Genomic DNA, 23,659 nt, shown 5'->3' with positions numbered 1-23,659 from the left:
TTTAGCTGCAAGTCGACAGGGGACGTGACAACGCCGTTGCGGACGGTGACATTATTCGACAGCTGGAAATTCGCAGGGTGGTGCCACGAAAAAAGGGTGCAAGCACCGGTGACAGCCGCAGCATCGAAGACACATCGGAGCTGCGGGTGGGGGAAAACACAGCCTGAAAAAGGAAAAACTCCCCTCACAAAAGGACGGAAATGGGAACGTCCCGCTGCCCGGGGAGTCCTGTCAAGTCGCACAGTCCCATGTCCACCATCGAGCAGACAGGGGCCGTGCAGCTGCGCAGAGAGGCTGAAACACGTCCGGAAAAACCGACAGCGACGCCAGGGGAAATATAGGAAGAGACCCAGCCGCGCAGACGGAAGAAAAAGAGGGAAAACTAATCAACGAACGAACGCGTGGGTCTGCGTCGTCTTCCGTCGGGAACCGAAGGAACAAAAAGCAAAATCGGTGAGGGAATACCACTTCTAGGGTGTCAGGAGTAAGGTGTTGCGGTGCATGCTTTCCAGAAAATACGCAGGGAACAATTCCTCGTAAGATACCACATCTTGTAGCACAAAAATCGCGGATGATTGTGTCCGGCAGAGACGCAGCACAGTTGTGCAAGTGGTGTGCGAACAAGCACACTTTGTTGCGGTTTTGTTGCGCAGCATGCATGCAGTCGTCCACCTGACCAGGAGCAACAAACACACACAAACATCGCTCGTCTATAAAGAGTCGCAAATGGATTTCAGCGGTTGATAGAGCCACAGCGCGCCAGGAAAGCGAAAAGAATGTGCGAGACTTAAAGGATGGGAGGTAGCCTCCTCTCTGAGGTCGTATGCCGTCAGCTGTGGTTTTTTGCCGCCCAACTGGAGCCAGATTTTCCACGGGATCTCTTCTGGATCACTTTTTTGAAAAATGTGCACACATGCCTGTCTCTCATGTACTATCAACGACTAGATCCTCGTCGTTACTGTGAGTTCTTCACCAGATAGTTTCACTGAAATGTGATTCCAGAGGTACCCTAAGTATGCGACACGTAAGAGAAATATCATCGGAGGGGCTACCATGATCCCCATGAAGCTCGAGTCCATAGAGAACAACCGAGTATACCGGTAAACAGGTGATTCTTCAAAACAGAGGCTAGATGTAGTCAAACATGGAGACGAGGCCGTTTGCAGGCCGTGGATCCGAGGGAAGCCTGCACCGATGTGTGCTGTCTCATCAAATCAGCCAGTAGGTGGACATTTCAAATAAACTTTTTGTTGACAGCTGCTTTCGACGATATCTACGCTTGCTTGTGTGGTAATCGGTCCGCGTACTCGCATGGTTATGGAGATGGTGTGTTCTTTCGCGGGCACTACACGATACATTCTATATTATTGCACATTTCCATTTTATATTATCTCTGGGAGCTCTCGCCACCTGCTCCCGCTTCCTGTGGCAGCGATATACGGGCTCAAAATTTGTGCGGCAAATGGAAGCGTATCGCGAGGAATTGCGTACATCGTTGAGTGCGCAATTGAGTTTTCTAGGAGGACAACGCACCACGTGTAGCAGCGAAAGAGCACTATGCTGACCGACTGGGAAAAGTGGTGTTTCGCAATCGCACAGGCAAGGTCACTCAGTGTACGTGGACCATTTTGGGAAGAGCAATGCTACAGCTAATACGCAGCTGCGCTTGCGTAAAAATTTGTCTGAGCAGACAACTTGCGAAACAATCACTTTTTTGGACGTGCACCGCGTAGTTCTGAGCGTTGTACGAAACATGTCAGACCAGCGAAACTTCGACTGCTGCTCGTGACCGCCTCCATCGCGCCGCCATTTAGTTGAATTTAGTGCGAGGGAATGGCATGCAGTACCCTACTGAATATCTGTGGTGGCCTTTGTGCGCCGCCATTTAGTTGAATTTAGTGCGAGGGAATGGCATGCAGTACCCTACTGAATATCTGTGGTGGCCTTTGTGCGTATATCGCTATCTCTGTTGCGCGTCATGAGACCGAGGGAGGAAGCCCTTCGGCCCTGAAAGCCAAATAGAGACATGTCACTGTTCCATGCATGCACCGCACTCCTCCGAACAGCTGTCTCTATTTCGGTTCCACTTGCAGGGTGGCTTGGTCTTGAGCAAAAGTTATCGGGGCCCCAGTCCCGCTCACGAAGACAGCACACGCTGCGGCTGAGACCGATATATGCCAACCTCGTCAGAAGGGAACACGTTCGCTTCCCTCACGGAGGTTCACATGGGACGACACATACGAACGTCCTGAAAGCTGCAAGTCGGTACATGCCAGTGAAAGCGGGGATTCCACTACGGGCACTCGTGGACCGCTCCTGTCACGTCCGTCAGCATACAAAGTTCACGCGCACATCAGTATTATGGCCTGGAACGTCTGTCGACATATTTTTGTGTTGCGGCCTCTGGCTCGAAGTGTATACCTTCTGCTTCCTTCCTTCCCTCCCACGCGACGTACTTCCAGACATCGAATAGTGGTTCTGTTACAGACTGCGAGGGTTCTTGTTCTTTTTGTACTTCATTAGCACGCGTAATACTGTGCACTGGTGTACCCTCGTTTTTTAACGGTGACTCTGAGCCACTCGGCGCAATGGACGAAAGATATGAGAGGGGATCCTGAGGAGTTCTACCCCTGCCCAGGGCCGCCGCCGGACTTGCTTGCACTTTCGCAATCACCATCCTTGCGGCAGTTTCCAAGTCGAGGTCCGCTTCAGACAAATCCTGGGAAGATAGTAGCCTGTTGCCGTTTCGGCCTCGACTCGGGGGAATCCACCTTTCCGAATCGGCTGTCTTCGGTAGGGAAGCGCGTTGCTGCGATTGACTAGAGATGCCTCCGGAGGTTTTAGTGTCTCGTCCTGGATTTCTGTCAACATGTCGTGGAGGCCGCCTATACAGATTTTGAAGGGGCCGAGGCCTGCGAAACTCCGCTGAATCAAAAGGCGTCAATTTAGAAGGCCCTGTAGTTCCTCCTTTGCTTCGCCTCTCCCCCCTTTCAGCCGCTTCTTCGGCGTTGCCGGCGGGTTCAAAAACACTTTGAAAGTGCACTCCATTCTTCACACTTCTCGAAGATCTCACTTTCGTTTTCGCAGCCGACGGAGGTTGTTGCTGGAACCACAGAGCAACGCACAGAATCACGGCCTTGCTCATGAAAATCACAGGACATCCGCTGAGACGATAACGTGAAGCACCGCATCCTGTGATCAGCTGGGCACAGCCCCACCCGCAACAGGATGAGACAAAGAACAGAACCGACCACTGCAATCGACACAGTAGAACTTGGATCCGCTAAACCAAGACATTCCAGATCTAAACCAGAAGTCCAACTCAAATATCACACATGGGCTCGTAACATACTTGTATGCTCTTGTATGATGGGTTCCTTTAGAAACGTGAGACGCTGGCCTGTTTCATATCGAAATCCAGCGAATAATGGCTTGTCTTGCTTACTGCTACATCCACACTTTAAGCTGCCGACGTCGCAGCTGATACAGACAACACCTCCAGCATACCTCCCACTTCACACAAGAACAGGCAGTCAGTGCTGAACAGAGAGCAAGGGTGTAGGGGGTAGAAAAAGCATCCTTGCCCTAATAAATGAACCACTCAGACAACGTGCAAACAGACACAAACTCGCAGATCACCTTTTTGACATACAAGCCCGGCGGCACAGCGGGCTGGTTTGTAGATACCGAGTTGGCAATAGCAGGCTGTCGTGTCGTCGTTCACCATTTCATAAAGCCACTACAAAGATGCTAGTATGGCCGTACGGGATGCTTCTCAACTTTTGCAGAAAGGCCGAGCTACCAGTCATATGCACGAGAGACAAGACACTTGATTCCATTGTCAAACTGATGCCACTCCATGATGGCTGTGAGGCGATCTTTCATCCACATGATTGGAGTTTGATTCACAACAGCTCTTACCGATTCATCGTGTTCAGCAGCAGGTCCGCGACCTCCCGCTGCACGGGGATTCCTCTTTCCCCTCCTGTTGAATAGCTCACTGAGCATGCTCATTTTGAGTTTATGCGCCAGCCTGTCAGTCACCGACAACGAATAAGATTTTCTGCTTCATGACAGACATGTGCCCTCTAAATGCAGCAGATAAAGAAGAGATCTGACTTGTTCTTCACGTTGTGTCATCCATCGGTGCGTGAGAGTAACCACCACCCCGCAAGAACGAAAGCGAACTCGGGAAGTCACGGGACGTTCAGCCGGTCGTGCCCGCAAGAAGCTGGCTGTCTATGAGAATGTTTCGGCGACATCGGGGGTCACCTCAACAGCCGTGACACAGAGACGGGGTTCCTCTCGAGACGTTAGTCACTCTCTCGTGGTCAGCACAATGCAGAATCAATGCGTTAAAGGCCAAAAATGGCGTTTGAGAGAAACCGCAAATGCAGCGATGCTCGATGCCATATTTAGGCGATAGCGGTGGAGCCAGTTTTCGCTCTCTTGGTTTGGGTGGTTCTGATTAGTCCCTACCACTGACGCGAATGTTCGCCTGTGAATTATTCGCACTCGAGAAATCTAGGACCCAAAACGAGTTTGGCAGGATCACCCGTCTCCGGGATCCATCCCCTCTTCAGACTCTGCTCGCTAGCCGACGTCCGGCCGTCGTATGAATGTCTAGGTATGAACCAAGCACCATGGCGCAGGAAACGATTAAGTCACGTCCCTATCTCTCGGCGGCAGGAGTTCTGCAGCAATTGCAAGCTATTGTTCGAAACCCCTCGGCAAACCACAGGCGAGCGGCGCAGCAGTGCAGTTCGACAACTGTCGGCGACTATTGGATAACTGATATTTGCCTAACAGTGTTCTTCGATCTTTTCGGGAGCTAAGGGGAGAACTGACTGTTTCATTATACAGGAATTTCGTTTGTCGTTTTGGTCGCAGATTATCAATAGCAATAGCACTATCGCTTTTGTCGGTAGCGGAACGGATAGAGGAGGTCTTCATACACGTGCCCCGCTTAGGCTGTCAGGATTACGAACTATCCACCGGCGTGTCAGCCTGGTTTGTTCGTCGGCTTGGACGAAGAGACAGTCCGACTCGAAAACTCAAAGCTCTTTAGGACGGCGAATGCGCATACACGACAGACACTCACCGGAGACAGACTCTGTTCCGGAATGTTCCAAAGGGAAACGCTCTGGAGGCGCGTGTACCCAACAGTATTGGAACTGAACAAAAAAACTCGACTTCCACAAACAACACACTTTCCTTGTCGCTCATCGGAATGCTTATGAGCCAGTCAGACAGCGGTAGTACGTAAGTGCAATCATTGTAAACGCCACAGAAATGTGCGTAAGCGAAGACTGGTGTCTTCTCGTCTGTAGAGGAAGACTACAGAGCCAAGCATGACTCCTCAAAAAAACAGAATCTCAACGAATGCCTCTTTGTGTGCCATTGAGACGGCCGGAACACAATATATCTCCTCCGGCTATAATCAACAAAGGCAAAACAACTCTTTTCCTTCTGACCCGCCGTCCCCGGACAACAGCGAAACGCTTTATGACCTCGAGAGAAACAAAAACAAGCGACGAAGTTTGTTACCCAGTGCGTATCGGGGGCTGAAAAGGTTGCGATGGATCGGCTGGAATGCTGCGTCCGTCCATGACAAGAAAACCAGCGTCCAGGCTTTCCGTCGCATCACCTGTCGCGGCGTGCCTGTGTGTTCGTATAAGCGAGAAACGCTACTTGGGATGTAAACTGTTGCTGCCAACCACCCAGACGCCGCGACATTTGCCGGGCTCGCCGAGGTACACAAAAATTCAAGGAAATAGGAGACACATGCCCACGTGATCCGGCACTCTGCATGCGAACAAGCAATAAAAATACAGTGTTCATAGCTGAAAGACACACAACGCCTGAGGTTGCTATCGCTTTGCAACACTGATGGCCATCGCGCTGTTCTTGAGAACAAGACGCTTCAGCAGTTATCACCTACATCCATATATATATATATATATACATACATACATACATACATACATACATACATAGAAACATTTATGCATACACACGAGCGAGAATGGCGTGACTCTAGCCAAAATGGAGACCATATGTGCAGTGCAATGAATGGGAACCCCAAGCAGAGGTCTTGCGGCCGCTCCAACGGTGGAAACGTCTGGATGCTATGAGTCCACACAGCGAGACACTTTGGTGCAGGGAAGCAAAACCGATTAAAAGCCATTGGATTATGCGGTCGCAAAAAACACATGTCACATGCTGTTCACAAACAACTGTTTCTCCCGGTGAAAATGCCAGAGGCGCGCGCTATTCATTCGCCAGCACCGCCAACGCACGTACACAGCGAGATGGAACACCCTACTGCGCGAACGCACGTCAAGCCATCCTGGATTCAACGATTTATTTGCCTGAGATCTGCGCATCCTGAGACTGATGACTCACGTGAAACCACAGCGGCGTGCGTAGCGAGAAACGACTCGAGAAAACTCCAGGCGTAAAGATGCCGTACAACTTTGAGAATTTGTGGATTCGTTACAGGGCGATTTGACCCGCGAGCAGGAACGTCCTTGTATCTGAACCACGCTTCATCGGAAGCACGGAACTAGCAGATAAAAAAATCGGATGACAGGCGAGTGACTGACACTCAACAAACTGGCATTGCCATTTTACACGGTTAACAGATCAGCCCCGTGTACCCCATCTCGTTCACAGCTATTGCTGGCCTCTCTCATAAACTGCGTCTACACTGCCCGTGTGCCTTGCGTAGGTCCTTCGTCTGAAGTCTCCACTTTTTAGTTGGGCCCCCGACACCCACCGCACACACCGTCGGAGCACTCTCTCGCTCGTTTCGTCCCCCAGCAGCCGTTTTTCGCAACTGTGGGGCGAGCAACACCCGTAGAAAACAGGGAGTCGGAAGCGCCCTCCGGGCCTCCGGGCGATAGTTTGCCACGCCAAATCCGTCGCCTCTTCCCCGGGTTTTCTGGTGTCGTGCTTGCCTCCTCTTCTTCACGAGAGACCGACAGGCGACTTCCGTCCACCCTGGCCCTCGACGCGTAAGTCAGAGGACACACAAGCGGCGGGTTAGCGCCTGATTTCGAATGGTACTGACCACGTTGTTCTGTTCGCTACCTCTGATTTTGATCTTTAACACATGCGCTTCGCTAGACACACACCCGTTCCCGACCGGCTCCTCGCTCCAAACGAAGCAGCGAACATAAGACTGGAGACCGATCATCAACTCCACGCGTGACTGGATCAATCCCTTTGTGGTAGATCCGCTTCTCCAGCTGCAGGCCCCGCCTTCTCAGCGGCGTCCCTTCGAGGCAAAGCCGGCGCGTCAGACTCGCGTTGCCCGGCGAGCTGCGCAGCGCCAGTCACAACCGTAGGTACACCAGGTAGCGAATCGCGGCCGGTCTGGAGAACCGCCCAGTTGACGCTCCGGCCGGTCCCCGTGACTTCTGTCACCACGCGAATCATCCCTGGGTCGCATGCACTCAGGCCGTCCCAGCCCCACTCGACTGAACACACAAAAGAGAAAAGCGCGTAACAAGACGCTAGACGCCTGGAGAGAGCTGAGCGTCGGTGCTCGGAGTACGCGGGACGCTTGGCATCTACGTGATGAGAATTCACACGTGCAGAGCGATCGACAACCAACTCGAGGTCTACGTCAAAAAAGGGGCAAAGGGACGATCGGCCATAGCGACGCAGGCGGCCTAAGAGAAAAACTGGAACACAGCGTGGAAAGCACCCCGTCACACGCGGCCTTGTGCCCGTTCCTCCAGCTCGTCTGTTCTGTCTCTGCGTCCCGCCGTTCGTGCCTTCCTCCCTCCGGCGCTCCTGCTGCGCGGTCTGCGCTACACGCCACTTAGACGACCCTGTGGCCGTTTCGCTCCTCCTCGCTTCTTCCGGAAGGCGCCATACCTCTCTGGGTGGCCGAGGCGCGTGCACCTCTGTGCCGGGTGTTTGAGAACGTCTTGGAGCCGCGCAAGTTCGCCCGCGAGGGAGACAGGGAAGCCGCTGCGGAATTCGGATTCGGCGCCGCGTCCCCGTCTGCCTCCGTGGTTTTTGCCGTACTCGCCACAGAGCTCAGACGGCGCACTAGGCATGGAAAGACTTCACTGAAGGATCGCCGGCGCGCAGGCTCCCCGCTGAGAAAAGAAGGGGAAACACTAAGAGAGCAGTGGGCGGGAATCGAAAGAAGAGAGACGTGCGAACCGAAAGGAGGCGTGGTGACCGGAAAAGGAGAAAACGCGACGCAGCGAGCGAAGGACCGGAGGAAATGCAAGGTGACAGCAATAGAGACAGCGACAGCGCGACGCAGTTGTGGCGGGCGTCGTGCGTTCCTCTTCTTTCCGGGACGTGGCGCCAACCGCATGCGCATGCACGCGATGAGGAACCGCCATTCGAAACGCATGCATGCGCGATTTGGATCAAATAACCCCTCAGTGCGATATCGGCAACGGACGCAAACACACCTGACACATGCAAGCAGATACAGATACGCATCATTCGTATCCAGACCTATCTTTGCGTGTGCAAAGTTTCCAAACTTACGGTGTCGAGTCATCCTGGACCACCGTGCTGCTAGGTGAGGAGGACGGAGGTCCCGTTACACCTCTCTCGACCCTGCACGCTGCGTTCCTTGCATCGTATCTCGCCCTTTCTTCGCCTTCGCGGCGTGTCTGTGAGGGATCTGGTCCTCCCGGTCGACTGAGAGACTGCGGTAGGGTGGCGATCTCGCTGCCGCAGGCGACTGCACTCAGCTCCACAGGAATCAGCGAGCCGGCGGCCCCTTCTCCAGTAGGTGAACCGGGAGGAGCGACAATAGACAGAGTCCCGTTTTGCTTGTGCACCTTCGCTAGCGAACCGAGGCGTTCGCCTTCTTCCCTTCTGTCTTCTCTCGACCTCTTGCTGCTGTCTTTCTCGGCTTCGTCGACACACACCACAGGCGACGCGGTGCAGGTTGCTACCGACAAGTCGAGAGACGGGACGACGCACTCCGTCGTGGGCAAGCAACTCAAGCTCTGCCCGGCCTCGACCGCGCCCGCGACGCCCTCTGGCAACATGCGCACGTCGCTCGTGCCGCCTCGTTTGCTTTGCCAGTAGAAGGGTTCGAGAGGCGCAGCGGCGTCCCGCGCAGTCAAGGAAGAATGCTCGCCTTCGCGCGCAAGCTACGAAAACACACATATGTGGGAAGAAGCGCCTGTTCTCCTTGCTACGGGAGCCACGCGACAAAAAACTGGCTGATACCGTGCTTCACCCCCGACAGATTCCGTCTGTCGCTGGACACCGCGCAATACACACCGAAAACACTAAAAAGAAGAGAGAAGCGTGCGGACTCGCGGCTTTGCACTCGAGTTCGAATATAAAAGATCGAACACGTGCATGCAGGCCTTTGGAACCTGACGTCGGTTTCGCCATTTCTGGGCAAAGAGAAAGGGTGAACCACCGAACCGTCACGATCCGAAGCGCGGGCGGGGTATGTCGGCATCGCGACGGTCTGCAGCGATTTCGCGCCTCTTGCACACCTCCGGATCTGCAACTGGACTTCAAAAACGCCTGATTTGTTTCCTGCGGCTCGCGCATGCACCTACTTTCTGTTCCGCAGCGAGCTTCCGTTTCGCCCAAAAAACAGCATCGTGGAGAGAGAGGAAGCAGTGTTCTGGAGGAAGCGTTTCGTAGAACTGAGCTCTCTGTAGGAAATCGCGCATGGGGCCTTTCCAGTTGGCGAACAACATGATAATTCCTTGCTGCCGTAGGTACGCACACAGGCGCTGAAGCATGCGAATCGAAGTCACATCCAAGTCATTGATCGACGATCCGTCAATGATGAGGTACCGCGTTGACGGCTCCAGTTTCTGCCGAACACGGCTGTCAAAGTAGTCGCTGTTGCTGAAGTTTAGAGACGCGTCGAAGCGTACGACTTTGATGCCTGCACGCGGCGAAACAAGGGAAACGGGATGCAACGCGGCCTCCTCTCGTGTCTCAATTCGACGCCTCGCCCTCTGCGCCATCTCCCCTCGCGCGCGCTTAACCCCCCCCCCCCCCGCTCCCGCTCCTGCCTCTTTCTGTCAGGCGTTCTCCGTCGCCTGTCTGCCGGTCTCCGTTCGCTCGCCTTGTTCACTGTCTCTCCGGCCTGCGAGAGTGCTCGCCGACCGCTTCACCTCAAGGTGCATCTCACCAGGCTCCTCTTTCGCCATGCGAAACCGCTCGATGTTCCTGTAGATGTAGGTTTGCGGGAGACGCCCCAAGACGATGCACTGCGGTCGCGCCGTCTTGCGCAGAAGCCAGAGCAGAGAGAGAACAATTGAGGCGAGGATCCCCTCCATCGCGCCAAAGACGATCGTGATGAAGAAGCAGACCAGCCAGAGGAGGACGTCGAGACCGCCTGAAGACGCCAAGCAATCCATGATCGCGACAACATGCAGAAAAAGGGTCTGCACACCTTTCGACGCGAGAGAGACACCTCACCCAGTCCAGATCCTTTGACACCCGGGACTCTGAGGCGGCAGCGACGTCGGCGACAGAGCAGAATCGCGCGTGTTTTGTGGTTGACGTCGCAAACGAAACCTACAGGAATCTGCACGTTTGTTGTTCAACAATCTCTCTTTCGGCATACGTTCTCTGTGCGTTCATGCGCCCGGCGGATACCCGCGCGGGTCCCCTCTTTTTTCCTGTGGCGTTTGCATGTCCCCGCTCGGGTTTGCCACCGAGCCTGCCGTCGCTTCTGGCAACGCGCGTCCCGCTCCCCTTCCCCACTACGTCTTTTGCTCCAACACGGCCGCACAGCCTGCGATCGAGAGGGACAAAAGTAGATAAAAAAACTAAACCAGACATCCAGGCGGGGGAGCTCTCTTCCCTGGGTGCTCCGGGCCCGAACGCGGGGCTGCCGGCGCCGCCTTGCGCGTTTTCCTGCCTACCGATTCTGCAGAGCCGGAAGAACTCGGAGAAATCCATCATGCCATAGACCCCAAAGAGGACGACAGCGGCCAGGACGGCGTTGGGAAGGAAGTACAGGAGCGGGGTAATGAGGGAGAGCGTGAGAATCATCACCAATACGTTGCTGATGTTGTGAAGCTGCGTGTGTGCGCCTGTCGCCGAGACGACCGACGTGCGCGACAGAGACGTGGCGCACGGGAAGCACTGGAAGAAGGAGCCCAAGAAGTTGCAGAAGGCCAGAGCCGTCAGCTCCTGGTCCGGATCAATCTGATACGTCTGCAGGGTACAGCACAGCACCAGCCAACGCGGCAGAAGTGAAGCGCGAAGAAAACCCGGTAAGCCGACGCACGCAGTCCAACAGATCCTGCGCTGGACGCATGCAGAAGGCGAGGCCTCGCGCGTATGCATTGAATCCAAAAACAGTGGAGCGGGGGGTCAAGGCAGACAAACGCAAGGGCGCTAGCGCGTCAGGGAAGTGGAAACGTTTGATGCGACCGCGGCGGCGGGGGTGAAGCCTAGACCCATCGGAGGCAATCGGTGACGAGTCGCCGATTGGTTTCTTGCTCGTCGCCCACTGACTGTCAGCTCTGTGAAGTCTGCGACCCGTACTGCCCGTCCAGAAATACACCCACGCCACGTTGCATGAGAGATATGGTTTCGTCCGGAGCATCTGCAAACCTTCAGAACCTAGGTGCAGAGTCGCGAGGGACACCCGAGGCATCTGGTCCTCGATCAACTCATCACAGGACTTATCAGAACCCGTGGAATGGGGAGAAGCCGTGGAGACTTGGCGACGCCGCACAGATGCAAGACCCGGCGGCACGGTCGCGCGCAACCGTTGCATTCTTCTCTGCCTCTCTCTCTTAAAGCAGTACTTTCTTTTGCTGCGTGATCGTTTTCGCGATGGAGATGTGAATGATGAAGAACATCACTGTCAACGGGAACGCCTCGCGCAGGACGTCGAGGAACGCCAGTCGATAGGTGACTGCGCTGCCGTCGAGGTCACCTGACAAAGATGGGAGACTCGCAGTCCACTTGCTGGCTCGGCAGAGCTAGCCAAGAACGCACCGTCAAGTCCCTTCTCGTCTCGCCTCAGAGCAATTAGGATACCCCGAGGCACCAGGACGGATCTCTGCGGCTGTCAGGAACCGGAAGAAATCCCTGCTGTACCCCTCCATCTACAACCAGCAGCACGCATGCACTTGCGGCTTCGTCATGTCGCGGCACTGTGTGGCGAACTTCACATTTTCCCAGAACCCCTTTTGCTCCGTCTTCACTGGCGTTTCGAACCCCGTCTGATGCGCAACTTACTAGCCGGCAGGACCGGGACGTAGAAGGACGGAAGACGCGCGGACGGAAACCCGTCGGGAATGAGACCGATAACTTTTACCCCAAATTTCTCGTCCAGGCGGCACAGGTACGTGATGGCCGTGAAGATCGCGACGACGATCAGCGGTCCCGGAAGAGGAAAACACTTGAAGTAGCTGAAGACGACCGGAAAAGACAAAGAGGAACCCAAGCGATGGCCGCTCTCGATTGTGTCTCCTCGGGGAATGGACCCTCCATCTACCAAGTGTCTCCGCCTCATGTCCGCGTCGAGAAGAAGTTTCGATCGAGCCGACATTTCACTCCCCTACCCGCTCGCCTAGGTATCCGCCCGGCGCGCCAATACATGGGCATCTCTACCACTGACGCCCGCATCTGAAGGCGTATCGCTATGCGGGCGCGTGATACTCATGGTTTTTCTCTCCATTCCGCCTCTCTCTTAGTTCGCCCGTCTTTCTTGACTTTTTCTTGACTTCGCCGTGCCTCCGGCTCTCGGAAGCCGAGAGGAGCAAACCCGTTTGGCAAATCGCACGCGGGCGTACGTCTCGCAACCGGCGCACCAGCCTGTGGCGAGTACTGTGAAATACGCCAGCCGCCCTACAGAGCGCTATGCTCCAAGCAGGGACGTCTCCATCTTTGTTCGCTACTGAGAAAAAAGGAAGGAGCGGCTCCTCACCGGCGACTGAGGAATTTGCAAATTGCGAGAATCCCGATGGAGAGACAGCAGATCCCGACCGCCATGCCGTTCCACTGCGAAATGTTACTGAAGCAATGCCACCATTGTCTGAGACGCAAAGGAGGGAGAGCGGAGGCAAAACTCAGAAGCGAAAAAGACGCACAAAAGAGCGCGACAAAGCGCGTACAGAGCAACATGCTTGGTGATGCCCGAAGCACCCGGTTTCTAGCGTGTCCGGTTTGCCGTTTTCTCGTGCCCGTGCTCGCCAGAGTCGAAAAAGGCAAACCGCCACCTCTGCGGGTCATCCCGGGCGATATGGGGTAGGGTTTCGGCCGCCCCGTCTTGAGGAAAAAGAGACCGCTTCTGTGGTTTAGATGTGTCTATCCGGTGCAGATCGCGTCATCTTGAAGCCTCCAGGACGATTCGGAACACGGCGCTGCTAGCGACTACTCCCTGTATGTAGCTGCTTGAAGCCTTTCGGTTTTTGATCCCGACGTATCGACGGAAGGGCCCGAATCGTCAGCCGTGATGTTTCGTTTCAGCCGTTTCCCGGATTCGAGTTTGGTCCCCGAAGCGTTCAGAAAAATCCATGAGGCACACGTACCTTATGATTTTGAAGTCTGCGTTTTCGACGTCGGCAGGGACGACCAGTCCGGTCATGTGTTTGAGTTGAGACGTGCCAATAAGAAAGGCGCTAGCGGTGGAGAAGCCGGAAAGGACGGGCACGGAGAGAAGATCGGCAAGGAGACCGGCTTGTAGGACTCTCATGATGACATACACTACGCCGACACACACGCAGAGGCCGATTGAAATATCGATCCTGGCCTGCGCCAGAATTGCTTCTTGACTTTCGATTCGCCTCAAGAGGGCGTCTTGCAGAGCCGAGTCAGCTAGCCCCTCGTCGAGAAGCAGCTTCTTCTGGGACTCCAGCTGAGAGACGAATTCCCTTTCTCCGATGATTCGCGACACAGCTTCGCCCGCGAGAAGATCTTCGATCGCAGAGACTCCCACCACGACATGTTTCCCTGTCCCCATCAGCATGTAGAAGAGAGGGTAAAAGAGCCCCACGTAGAGACCGAATTGAGGAGGAAGGTTCGCAAGCATCGCGTACGACATCCCCATGGGAACTGCCATAACGCCTGACAGAACATGCAAGGAAAGATACCACACAAACCAACCGTCTTGACAAGCGACCGTAAACACAGTCAGTTCTGGGGTGAGCAAATAGCAATAGACATAAACTCAGATTGGAAACCGACTTTCGTGGACGCACACAAATATTCACTGCATGCACGAATATATAAATATGTATATATATGCATATATATAGGCATATATAGTGATAACCTATGCCTGAGGGCGTGTGCGCCTAGGAATATACACGTAATTAATGCGTTTGTTCTCCATTCACGGGCCTCCCCACCGGTCAACTGTACAGACATCAGGGCTGCAAAATGCGGACGGCCAGGGAGCACGAAAGCATCCGGCGGAATTCGCGATGGCGTACTCACGTCTTGTCCGCCGTGTTGTGTTTGTGCCCGTTCAAATTTGCCAAAATCAAAACTAACCTGCTGATATCCCTGAAAAGAAATCGGCGTTTAACTGGTGCCGACTGTAGGTCTTGATAGCGCCAATAATCGGAAATGTGGAAACGAGCAATTGCGCCCACGAAAATTTCCGCCACCGAGACCTTGCTTCAGCCTTCACGCGCGTTACCACTCCTCCGGCGCCCTTTCCGAGATCAAACTCCTGGCACGAAGAGGGAGAAGAGCGCTCACTATGTACGTTGCTTGTCTCGCGCACTCCGTCCCCCAGACTGTAACGCCACAGTTCCCCCTTGCTTCATCGGACCTTGAAAATCCCTCTCACCGTTTGCCTCCCTTTCTCTGAGTGTATACCGCTACGTTTGTCTCTTTCAGGCGAAATGCCTCCTGCCCTTTCTGGCGGTCAATCTTTGCCAACCTGCGTCTTTCACCCCGACTGTCTCTATCAGTTCTTTCGTCTGCATCCATTGATATATACACCACCGTCGCTGTGTCGGTACTTACCCGTGCCCGTCTGTGAATCTACACCCTCCCCTATCGCGGTCGCCGTTCCCCCGCATGAATTCTCCCACGACCCTTCTGTCTCTCACGATTTCCCTCTAACTGTCCACCCTGGTCTCTGCCTCGCTCTAACCTCGGCCTCCAGCACAACGCAAACACCTTTGCAAGCATGACAGAGTAACTCTGAATCTAAGCTGACTTGCGTGCAGTCCTTTCTTTGTCTACTTGTTCTCTGGACTTCCGTGGCTGTTCTGTTGGTCGGGGTAGTGAAATACGATTGAATTACTTATACATCACTGAGCACCTATATATACAGAAAGATAAATTTCAGCAACTCCAGTGACGTCTAAAGAAACTTACACGATGGATGTCACGCTCTGTCATGGTTGTCCGACTCGGCGCAAACAGTTCCCGCTCCCTCCTGCCACCGCGTAGGCCCCCCCAAAGATGAGGGTCGCCTGAACCGCCGCCCGAGACTCCATTTTGCTCTTCCCCCACGTCTTCCATTTCGTCCTCTGCCCTTTCTCTGTCCTTTCGTTCGAAATCCAATACCCCACCCCCCCCCTCTCCTTCCATTATTCCTGACTTCCGCCTGCTCTTCTCGTCGGAAAGAGAGCCCGGGCGATACATGGAGTCTTTCCTTCTGCCAAGGAATACGTTCAGGCGGTCATTTAGGTGGGAAAAAGGTGCCCGACGGTGCGTTCCCATTGTGCCTCAGACGCAGTGAACGTAACTGGGGACCAGAACACACAGATAAGAGGCAGTACGCTTTCCGAGCAGAAAACGCGAAAGCCGTTTTCTTTTCAATCCGCTCCACGAGGTTCACACCTCATGAGCGGATTGTCAGAGCGGAAGCCACGAGCTCGACATGCGAAGAAAACGTCAAAGCAGGGAAGTGCGAGGAGTGTGCGGAAAAGAGGGTGGGGACGCCAGACTCACAATCAAGAGAAACGCCAGCGGGCACCGATGGAAGACGCAATCCACAAAACTTTCTACTAAAGACGGTCAGGAGCCTGACAATGCCTTCTCGACGCAGAAAAGGACGGGGACTGTGGTAGGCAGGATAAGAAAGGGTCGAAAAACAATCTTGCCGACAGAAGAACAATGGCGACAATGACGGACAGCCCTCGCGTACGCGTCAGAGGACACAGTCGTTCACAGTGGACTCAGTTGATTAACGAAAGTCACGGAAAAGGGAGTTCTTCGCGTGAACTTAACACTTCCAGTGCAAGTTTCCATCTGCGCCTATCCAGCAATCACACTCACGTAAACTCCTGTCTGTATGTCCAGCGCCCCGCAGTTAACACGGTCGACACGGCCGGTCTGTCAGAGCAGATTATAAGGTCTAGACCTAGCTTAGCCTTTACCAAAACTACCGTGGTGTCACTCAAAAAATCCAGGAAACGCAAAAAAAAAGCTAACACCGCATTTGCAACTCGGACGGGCGTTCGGCTCACAGGATTCCACAGCGCAAAAGGCAATGGAAAAATAAGCTTTCGCCCCTGAAAGCAATGGACGGGCAAATTCCTTCACTGTTCCCTGCCATTAAGACAATAGCGAAAGCCACACGAATACCGCAAAGGCATTTAGCGGTTTCGGGCGATTGCAGTTACTGCCTAATAAAGCGACACAGAAACTGTACGGACGCGTCGCCTGGAACCGAAGAAACCGTGGCACTCAGTTCTCAAAAACAAAGAAAGCACGCCGCCTAAGCTTCTTTCTCGAAAGACTATGCACAAAAGACAGCAACAGGAAGAAATTTGAACAGTACAGGCGTCCAGCTTGTCGCCTGTCGGCTGCAACGGCTCCCAGATGTAAATACACCGGAAAGTTAGCTTGTCAGCTGCACTTGGGTTTCTCTGTTCCCGAAAAGAAAAAGAAACGCAGCTACTGGAGCGTCGCGGTTTCAGGACACGTACGGGGCAGGAATGCCAAATTTAGCTAAACTTTTCTGCATTGCGTGAGAGACTTTTCTTGAGCTACGTCTCACACGTCTATCGACCGAATATTGCCTGCAGTCCCGAACTGTCTTGTACATGCGTGGTGGGTACTGGAACTGCGCTGGGACAGTAACGGTGGCAGAAAAGCAAAAAAATCGTAGCACGCCGCTGGCCTGCAGAAAAAGCACAACCGTCCCACCTTGGTCCTTCGAAAGGTGTAAAAACGCGACGTGTGGCCGTATCAACGGCACACATTAGCAGTTCCAATGCCTGTGAGTGACGGTGTGCCGCTCCCCAGCGTCGCCGCTCTCTGTTCCGCCACAAGGCCGGTATTTCGTGTCTCGTTTTCACGCAATGCAGTTGAGACAGGTGACGCCGTGCGCTGCTCGCTCTCAGGTGCCTCAATTGGCTGCAGTGCACTCCCCGTGTGTCTTCTTTTCTCCCATTTCAGCGAGGTCGACCTTCCGATCATGCGTTTGTACCCGGGTTTCTTCTCGTAGCGCGCAGAAAAGCCTTTCTGTGGAAACCACCCGCCGCCACCCTCGTGCTGGTATCTGTGGTCGGCGGTGGGTAGGCAGGGGGACTCGGATCATCCTTTTTCCATATCGGGAACCCGCTTTCACGCGACGCTCAGCGGTGTAACGCGGTCGATGATGAGCAGCGCAAGGGTTTCACACGCTTTTCCACCCTGGGCCACCGACCAAGCACGCAAATGGCAAAAAGTTTGCCCCCACCGCTTTGCTCCGAGACGGTCCCACTGCAGCAAGTGGGTCGTGGTGCTTGTACCTGTGGTGTTTCGAGAACTGCAGGGTTCAGATGCATGTGGAAGCCACCGCTGGAAAAATAAGTAGTTAAGCAGCCGCGCTTCGCAGTGCTGTGCGCGGGGAGTTAGCGGTTGTCATCCTATTGGCCTCCAGCGGTCCCGGCAAGTCGTTGCTCTTTGACTAAAAACGCCGTTATTGGTTGTCTGTGTCTGCACCTCCTCCCACGAGATCCAACACTCCCGTCGTAGGTTTTCAGCGTTTTTCCTTGCGGGGCCGAACCGTCGCCGCTTTCGCCTTCTTTATTTCCGCTAATCTGCGGCGTGAGCCCCCGAGCAACTTTTTCCCGCCCTGGATAATCCCTCTAGCAAAGAAGAGGAGCCTTAGGCTTCGCGCGCTTGGTAGCGACATACACGTACAGATACGTATACATGTATTTCGGCCGCAATATCTCTATTTACGCTGACCAGTGTGTACATATATCCATTTTCGACGGAAAAAAAGAAAGTGGTGGCATTACGCATTTCTAAATCCCTGTTTTGGCGCCCTTACTCTTTTTGGCTTCCAACTGGTTTCCGCTGATCAACACAAGGGAGACACGGAAGGTTATCGGGTCTAATACAACCCCAGTCCGTCTCTTCTTCGTGCCGAAAAAGAGGAAGGGATCGTGCAACTTGCGCGCGCCCCCACGACAGAGAAAGGAGGAATATTACACGTATTCTCCAGCGTTTCCTTCCATTTTTTGACAGAGCGACACAATTTCACTCCGGGCCTGGGATAGAGCGCCCTTTTCCTGCTTTTTCAGCTTCTTTCTCCGTCCGTTCTGCTTTTCGGCGCCTTCTCGACCGTCTCGCGTGGCCTGTCCGCACTCTTCACCTTTTCCGCGCGTTCCGGTCGACAGCAAGAAAAAGGTACACATACGAACGGGAAAAAATACTGAGTGTTGTGCGTGTACAGCAACGGAAAACGTATCCTTTCTCTCCGGACCCAAGCGTTTTCCGAGCTTTATCCAGTTAATTTACCGTCGATTTCACCTTCCGGTGGATCCCGGTTGCATGGCCGCCTGAAATGGCAGTCTCTCTCCCTGCCTGTCTTCCCGTGCGTCCAAATCTGTCCTTTTCATACAGAGAGGAAATCGCGCTGCCCTTCATTTGGGAGCAGATTCGTGTTTGTTCCTAGTTTGCTGTTGTGGAAAGTCTCATGGCAACGTCCGTTGGGAGGGGGCGGGGGGACCAGCATACGGGGGCCTCCGTCGCCTTACTAAAATTCCGCAATCTTTGTCCGTTTGCCTGCACTCCTTTCCTGTCTGCGTGTCCATCCTCGTCCGCCAGTATTTTCACCTGATTCCGTCGCGATCATGCCCGTTTCCAAAGCAAATAAAAGCAAGTGCCCGAGATCACGTGTGCATGCGCGGACGCAGCGACGTTTGTACACTCGCATTCTGACCACGTGCGCATACATTCCTATTTGTAGTTGTGCATAACTACGCCCGTATCTACTCACAGAAATAAATTGTAGTGTGTCAGGGGAAGATTAGGCTAGGCAATTGGATCTGCACTGCAACTGAATGCAAGGTTTTTTGGACATACTCGTGTTGGCGTTGACCCCCGCAGCTTCCGCGGGTCACCTTATGGGCGCTTTTTTGCATGTTCGTTTCCCGAGTTCCTGTGGGTTTCTCTCATCTTCTGTCCGCCTTCTGCTTTCCTCGTGTGATTTCCGTGTCCTCTTCCCCCCACCGCATTCTTCCTCCTCTCTCCCCGTCTGCCAGCCAAATAGTATACTTATATATATATATATATGCGAACATCTCTGTTTATATAGTTGGAGAGGTTGCTGCTTTCTACCGTGTGAGTCTGGATCCGTCCTTTCGGCGCCGTCACCGTTTCTTTGCCCGCACTGTCTGCCGTCGCCTTTTTCTCGTTTGTCTCGGCTGTGCGTCCGCGCCCGGCGACCGTGCGTGGGTGTGTCTACTGAAGGTGAGTTTTTTTCCCTGCAGCAGTCGGTGCGTACACGCTTTCGTGGGTTGCTGTCTTTTCTTTTGTGCATGCAGACGACAGCTAAGGCATCTGCTCCAGGGGGACACGGTACTACGGGCCACGACCGCCTGGGCGTAACGGCGTTGGGGTTCAAGTGGGGGAAACAGGCTCGTCTGTCTGGACTTGGTTGTTTCTTCTTCCTCTCCGGGGAAAAGGGTTCTGTGGAAAGCGTCGCGTTTCCGCACTCTTCGTCCCCGATTGCCACACGCTGCGCAACAATGCGGGGTAGCATTTCTGTCTCGACCAGGGTTCCGTATTTCTTTTCTCGCTTCTCCCCTTTCACTTCCCTTCCGTTTGTCTGTCTCCATCCTCAACCTTGTCCTTGGCGAATGTGAAAGACGGGAACGTTCCGCGTTTGGTGTCGCTACGGGGAAACGCATCCGTTTCGTGCGTTCTGTTCAACTCCAATCTCTCCTGCTCTCCCCCGCTGTTTTCCCTCCGTCTCGTCTCGCCTTCCCGCGGTTGTCTTGTTCGCGCCCGCTGCGGCTTGTCTCCTTTTCACCTGCCGGGTCTCGTGGCCCACTTGGATAGTCAGATGCGCCACTCCACAGCTGGATGTTTATAGATGCATCGCCTGTATCTATATGTGTACTCTGTAGTTCCGAAGCAAGATGAGCGCAGCCTATTACACCCGTAGACCCGGACCGTCCGGCTCGCCGTTCCCTCAGTCCCAAAACGGAGGCGAGCGAAATGCGAACCAGGGCGACGCCCGCGGGGGGGGACATGGGATGGGGCAGCAAGGCGCGCCTGCGTACGGCTACGCGCAACCCCGCATGCAGCATTTCAGTCACCAGCCCCAAAACAGTGCGGCGCCTTCCCAACCGGCGAATCCGGCGCATGTCGCCGATCCCAACAACACCCCCGACGGCGACGAAGGGTGGAAGAGCCAAGTCGTCTTGCCTCCAAAGGACAACCGCGTGAAGACGGAGGTGAGGCATAACCCGAAGGATCGAGAGTGAGGGGGCGAGCGGGTGTGGAAACGGGGGAGACACCAGAACGGCGAACCCCTGAGCGTCTGGAGACCGCACGGCTGACGGAAAAAGAGGCGTAGGCAGCGTAGAGCAGACAGAACAAAAGGGGGAGGGACGGCAGAAAGAGAACGCGAGGCGGCGGGAGAGAGACTCCCGCTTTTCCCACGCTTTCTCTTTTTCTCAGGATGTGACGAAAACGAAAGGCACCGATTTCGAGGAGTACTTCCTACGACGTGAATTGTTGATGGGGATCTTCGAGAAAGGCTTCGAAAAGCCGTCGCCGATCCAGGAAGAATCCATTCCTATCGCCCTCGCCGGGAAAAACATCCTCGCCCGGGCGAAAAACGGCACTGGCAAAACAGCCGCGTTCTCGATTCCTCTCCTCGAGAAGTGTCAGACGTCGAAGCGCTATATTCAAGGTGCGTGCTTCACTGTGGATTCACTCTGGTGCACAAAGTTGTGTGCTCGTGCTCGGCTCGGGGTTTACCAGCACGGAGGCTCCTCCCTCTGCCGCTCCTCGTCGAAGTCAGAGTAGGCGTATACGTGGCGTTTCACGGACTCCAGGACTTGTGAACATCTCCTCACATGTCGCAATACATCAACGTGCAGGTATATATACATATATGTGAATGTGTGTCGAAGGCGACTCGGGTTTGAACGAAGGCCGCTGCGGCGATGTGCTGTTTTGCTCAGGGTTGATTCTCGTTCCGACTCGCGAGTTGGCTCTGCAGACGAGCGCAGTCGTGAAGGCCATCGGGAAGCACATGAATGTTCAGTGCATGGTTTCGACAGGAGGCACGAGCCTTCGAGACGACATTATGCGACTGTATAATCCCGTGCATGTGCTGTGTGGGACGCCGGGACGAATCCTGGACTTGGCGAACAAGGGCGTCGCCGACTTGAGCAATTGCCACATGGTGGTCATGGATGAAGCCGACAAACTGCTCTCGGCGGAATTTCAACCGATTGTAGAAGAGCTTATCAAATTCGTCCCTAGAGAGAGGCAGATTCTCATGTACTCCGCTACCTTTCCGGTCACAGTCAAGGACTTCAAAAACAAGTATCTCCCCGATGCTCATGAAATCAACCTCATGGACGAACTCACGCTGAAGGGTCTTACACAGTACTACGCGTTTGTCGAAGAACGTCAAAAGGTCCACTGCCTCAACACCCTTTTCTCGAAGGTAAAAAACGGGCGCATGTTTGCATCTTTGGGGACAGTTGGATCATTTGCACAGTGCGGTGTCTAGGTGTTTGGAGATGTAGAAACCTACTCGTGCTGGGCTGCAACGAAACGTGACTAGGGCGGAGAGGGGCTGCAAGAAAACAAAGGAAAGCGAGGCAACTGGGAAAGCGGCAGCAACGAAGGACCTGCACGTCACCGTGATGCCAAAATAGAGAGGAGGGAGGTCGAGACACGTAAAGAAGGCATGGTTGACGTGCGAAACGAAGAAAGAAGGGACGACGATAGCAAGACGTGATCAACGCGGGAGATCGCTATATGAGATTTTTGTGAAGTTTTGCGGGCTACGCGAAGACGAGTGTGTAGCAAACAAAGCAGACTGAATGCAATAACGCTTTTGGGAACAAGGTGGGCTCCGTCGTTGCTCGGCGGGCAGACGCCGACTGCTTTACTCATCCCTGGACTCCAGGGAGCGAAGACGAACGTTAAAAAGGAACGTTTCCAGTTGTCGACAGTCGAAGCGTGCGCGCCAGGAGAACAGGAATAGCAGCACAAGATACTCTCAGATGTTGAGGTGGCGTGTGCAACTTGTGTTTGCAGCTTCAAATTAACCAAGCGATCATTTTCTGCAACAGCGTGACCAGAGTGGAGCTTTTGGCTAAGAAGATCACGGAGCTAGGATATTCGTGTTTCTACATTCATGCGCGGATGATGCAGTCCCACAGAAACCGGGTTTTCCACGATTTCCGGAACGGGGCGTGCCGCTGTCTTGTTTCCTCCGACCTATTCACACGTGGAATCGATATTCAGTCCGTTAACGTCGTTATCAACTTCGACTTCCCAAAGAATTCAGAGACATACCTCCACCGCATTGGCCGCTCCGGCCGCTTTGGACATCTTGGACTTGCCATCAACCTTATCACCTACGACGACCGCTTCAACCTCTACCGGTAAGCGGAGACGCCTCGTTCATCCAATGACGTTGCCAGCTACGCGGCGGGCATCCGCAAAAAGTGTACGTCCCGTATCCGGTGCGAACGGTGAGACGAACAGACCAGGCGATGGGCAAGAACGCAGTATTTGAAAATCAGTACTCACGCTGGTACCGAGAGCCTGTCTCCCGTACCACATCGGTCGGCCCGCCGATCTGCCTAGACGCAGCCATTGGCAGTTGACGGGAAAGCGAAGCATTAACGAATAGGAAGGCAACCGCATATGAACAGGTGTGACGTGCCGAGGGTGTACCGTTTGATGCAGTGCTTTGGTCTTCGATCCAGACGGACAGGCCGCCGCTGCAGTTAACTTAAGTGATCGTGAATAAAATCCGAGCACAAAAAAAAGATAATGTGACATAAAAGGGAACGAGCGGCTTGGGCAGACGGAATGCAGTCTGCGGCTAGGTAGTCGATGGTAACGCGAGAACAGACAGCGCTTTACGTTTTGCTTTTCTGTGTCGACGTCTGCTGTGTTTTGTGCAGAATTGAGAGCGAACTGGGCACAGAAATTCAGCCAATTCCAAGCCAGATCGACGAAGCAATTTACACTTGATATGTGTGACGTCTGAGCGGCGAAGAGTGAAAAGAGCCGAGAGACAAGAAATCGGACTAGACTATGGAGGTCTCACCCGAGGTGATGATAGAGCATCTCCGGTACAAAAGTTGACTTGCCTGCATGCTGCGGCTAGATGCTTGCAAAGAGCGAGGACTTGATGACGGGGCCTGCGTGGTCTTACCGAGAAGGGGGCGAGGCGTGGGACAGCTAATTGACCGTACTGTTACTGTGGCAAAGTGGGGAAGGCATTCGCCCACCACAATCTCCC

At 54.1% G+C, this 23,659-nt stretch overlaps 2 protein-coding genes across 2 annotated transcripts; one reads left to right on the top strand and one right to left on the bottom strand.

The window, feature by feature from the left end:
* Positions 1–7,218: 7,218 nt before the first annotated feature.
* NCLIV_056370 (hypothetical protein) lies at positions 7,219–15,333 on the bottom strand (the record flags this gene model as incomplete). The annotated part of the gene is made up of 12 exons (XM_003885192.1): positions 7,219–7,481; positions 7,885–8,111; positions 8,518–9,134; positions 9,558–9,895; positions 10,145–10,351; positions 10,884–11,178; positions 11,778–11,908; positions 12,214–12,386; positions 12,905–13,012; positions 13,509–14,043; positions 14,473–14,653; positions 15,310–15,333. 12 exons carry the CDS (start codon positions 15,331–15,333, stop codon positions 7,219–7,221), a joined length of 3,099 nt encoding a protein of 1,032 aa, XP_003885241.1.
* Positions 15,334–20,297: 4,964 nt separating this feature from the next.
* NCLIV_056360 (Eukaryotic initiation factor, related) lies at positions 20,298–23,388 on the top strand (the record flags this gene model as incomplete). The annotated part of the gene is made up of 5 exons (XM_003885191.1): positions 20,298–20,615; positions 20,842–21,076; positions 21,351–21,841; positions 22,441–22,790; positions 23,319–23,388. 5 exons carry the CDS (start codon positions 20,298–20,300, stop codon positions 23,386–23,388), a joined length of 1,464 nt encoding a protein of 487 aa, XP_003885240.1.
* Positions 23,389–23,659: the final 271 nt, after the last annotated feature.

This window comes from Neospora caninum, chromosome XI (genome assembly GCF_000208865.1).
Source record: "Neospora caninum Liverpool complete genome, chromosome XI".
Classification (NCBI taxonomy): domain Eukaryota; phylum Apicomplexa; class Conoidasida; order Eucoccidiorida; family Sarcocystidae; genus Neospora; species Neospora caninum.
This window is presented reverse-complemented; position numbering and strand designations above follow the sequence as displayed.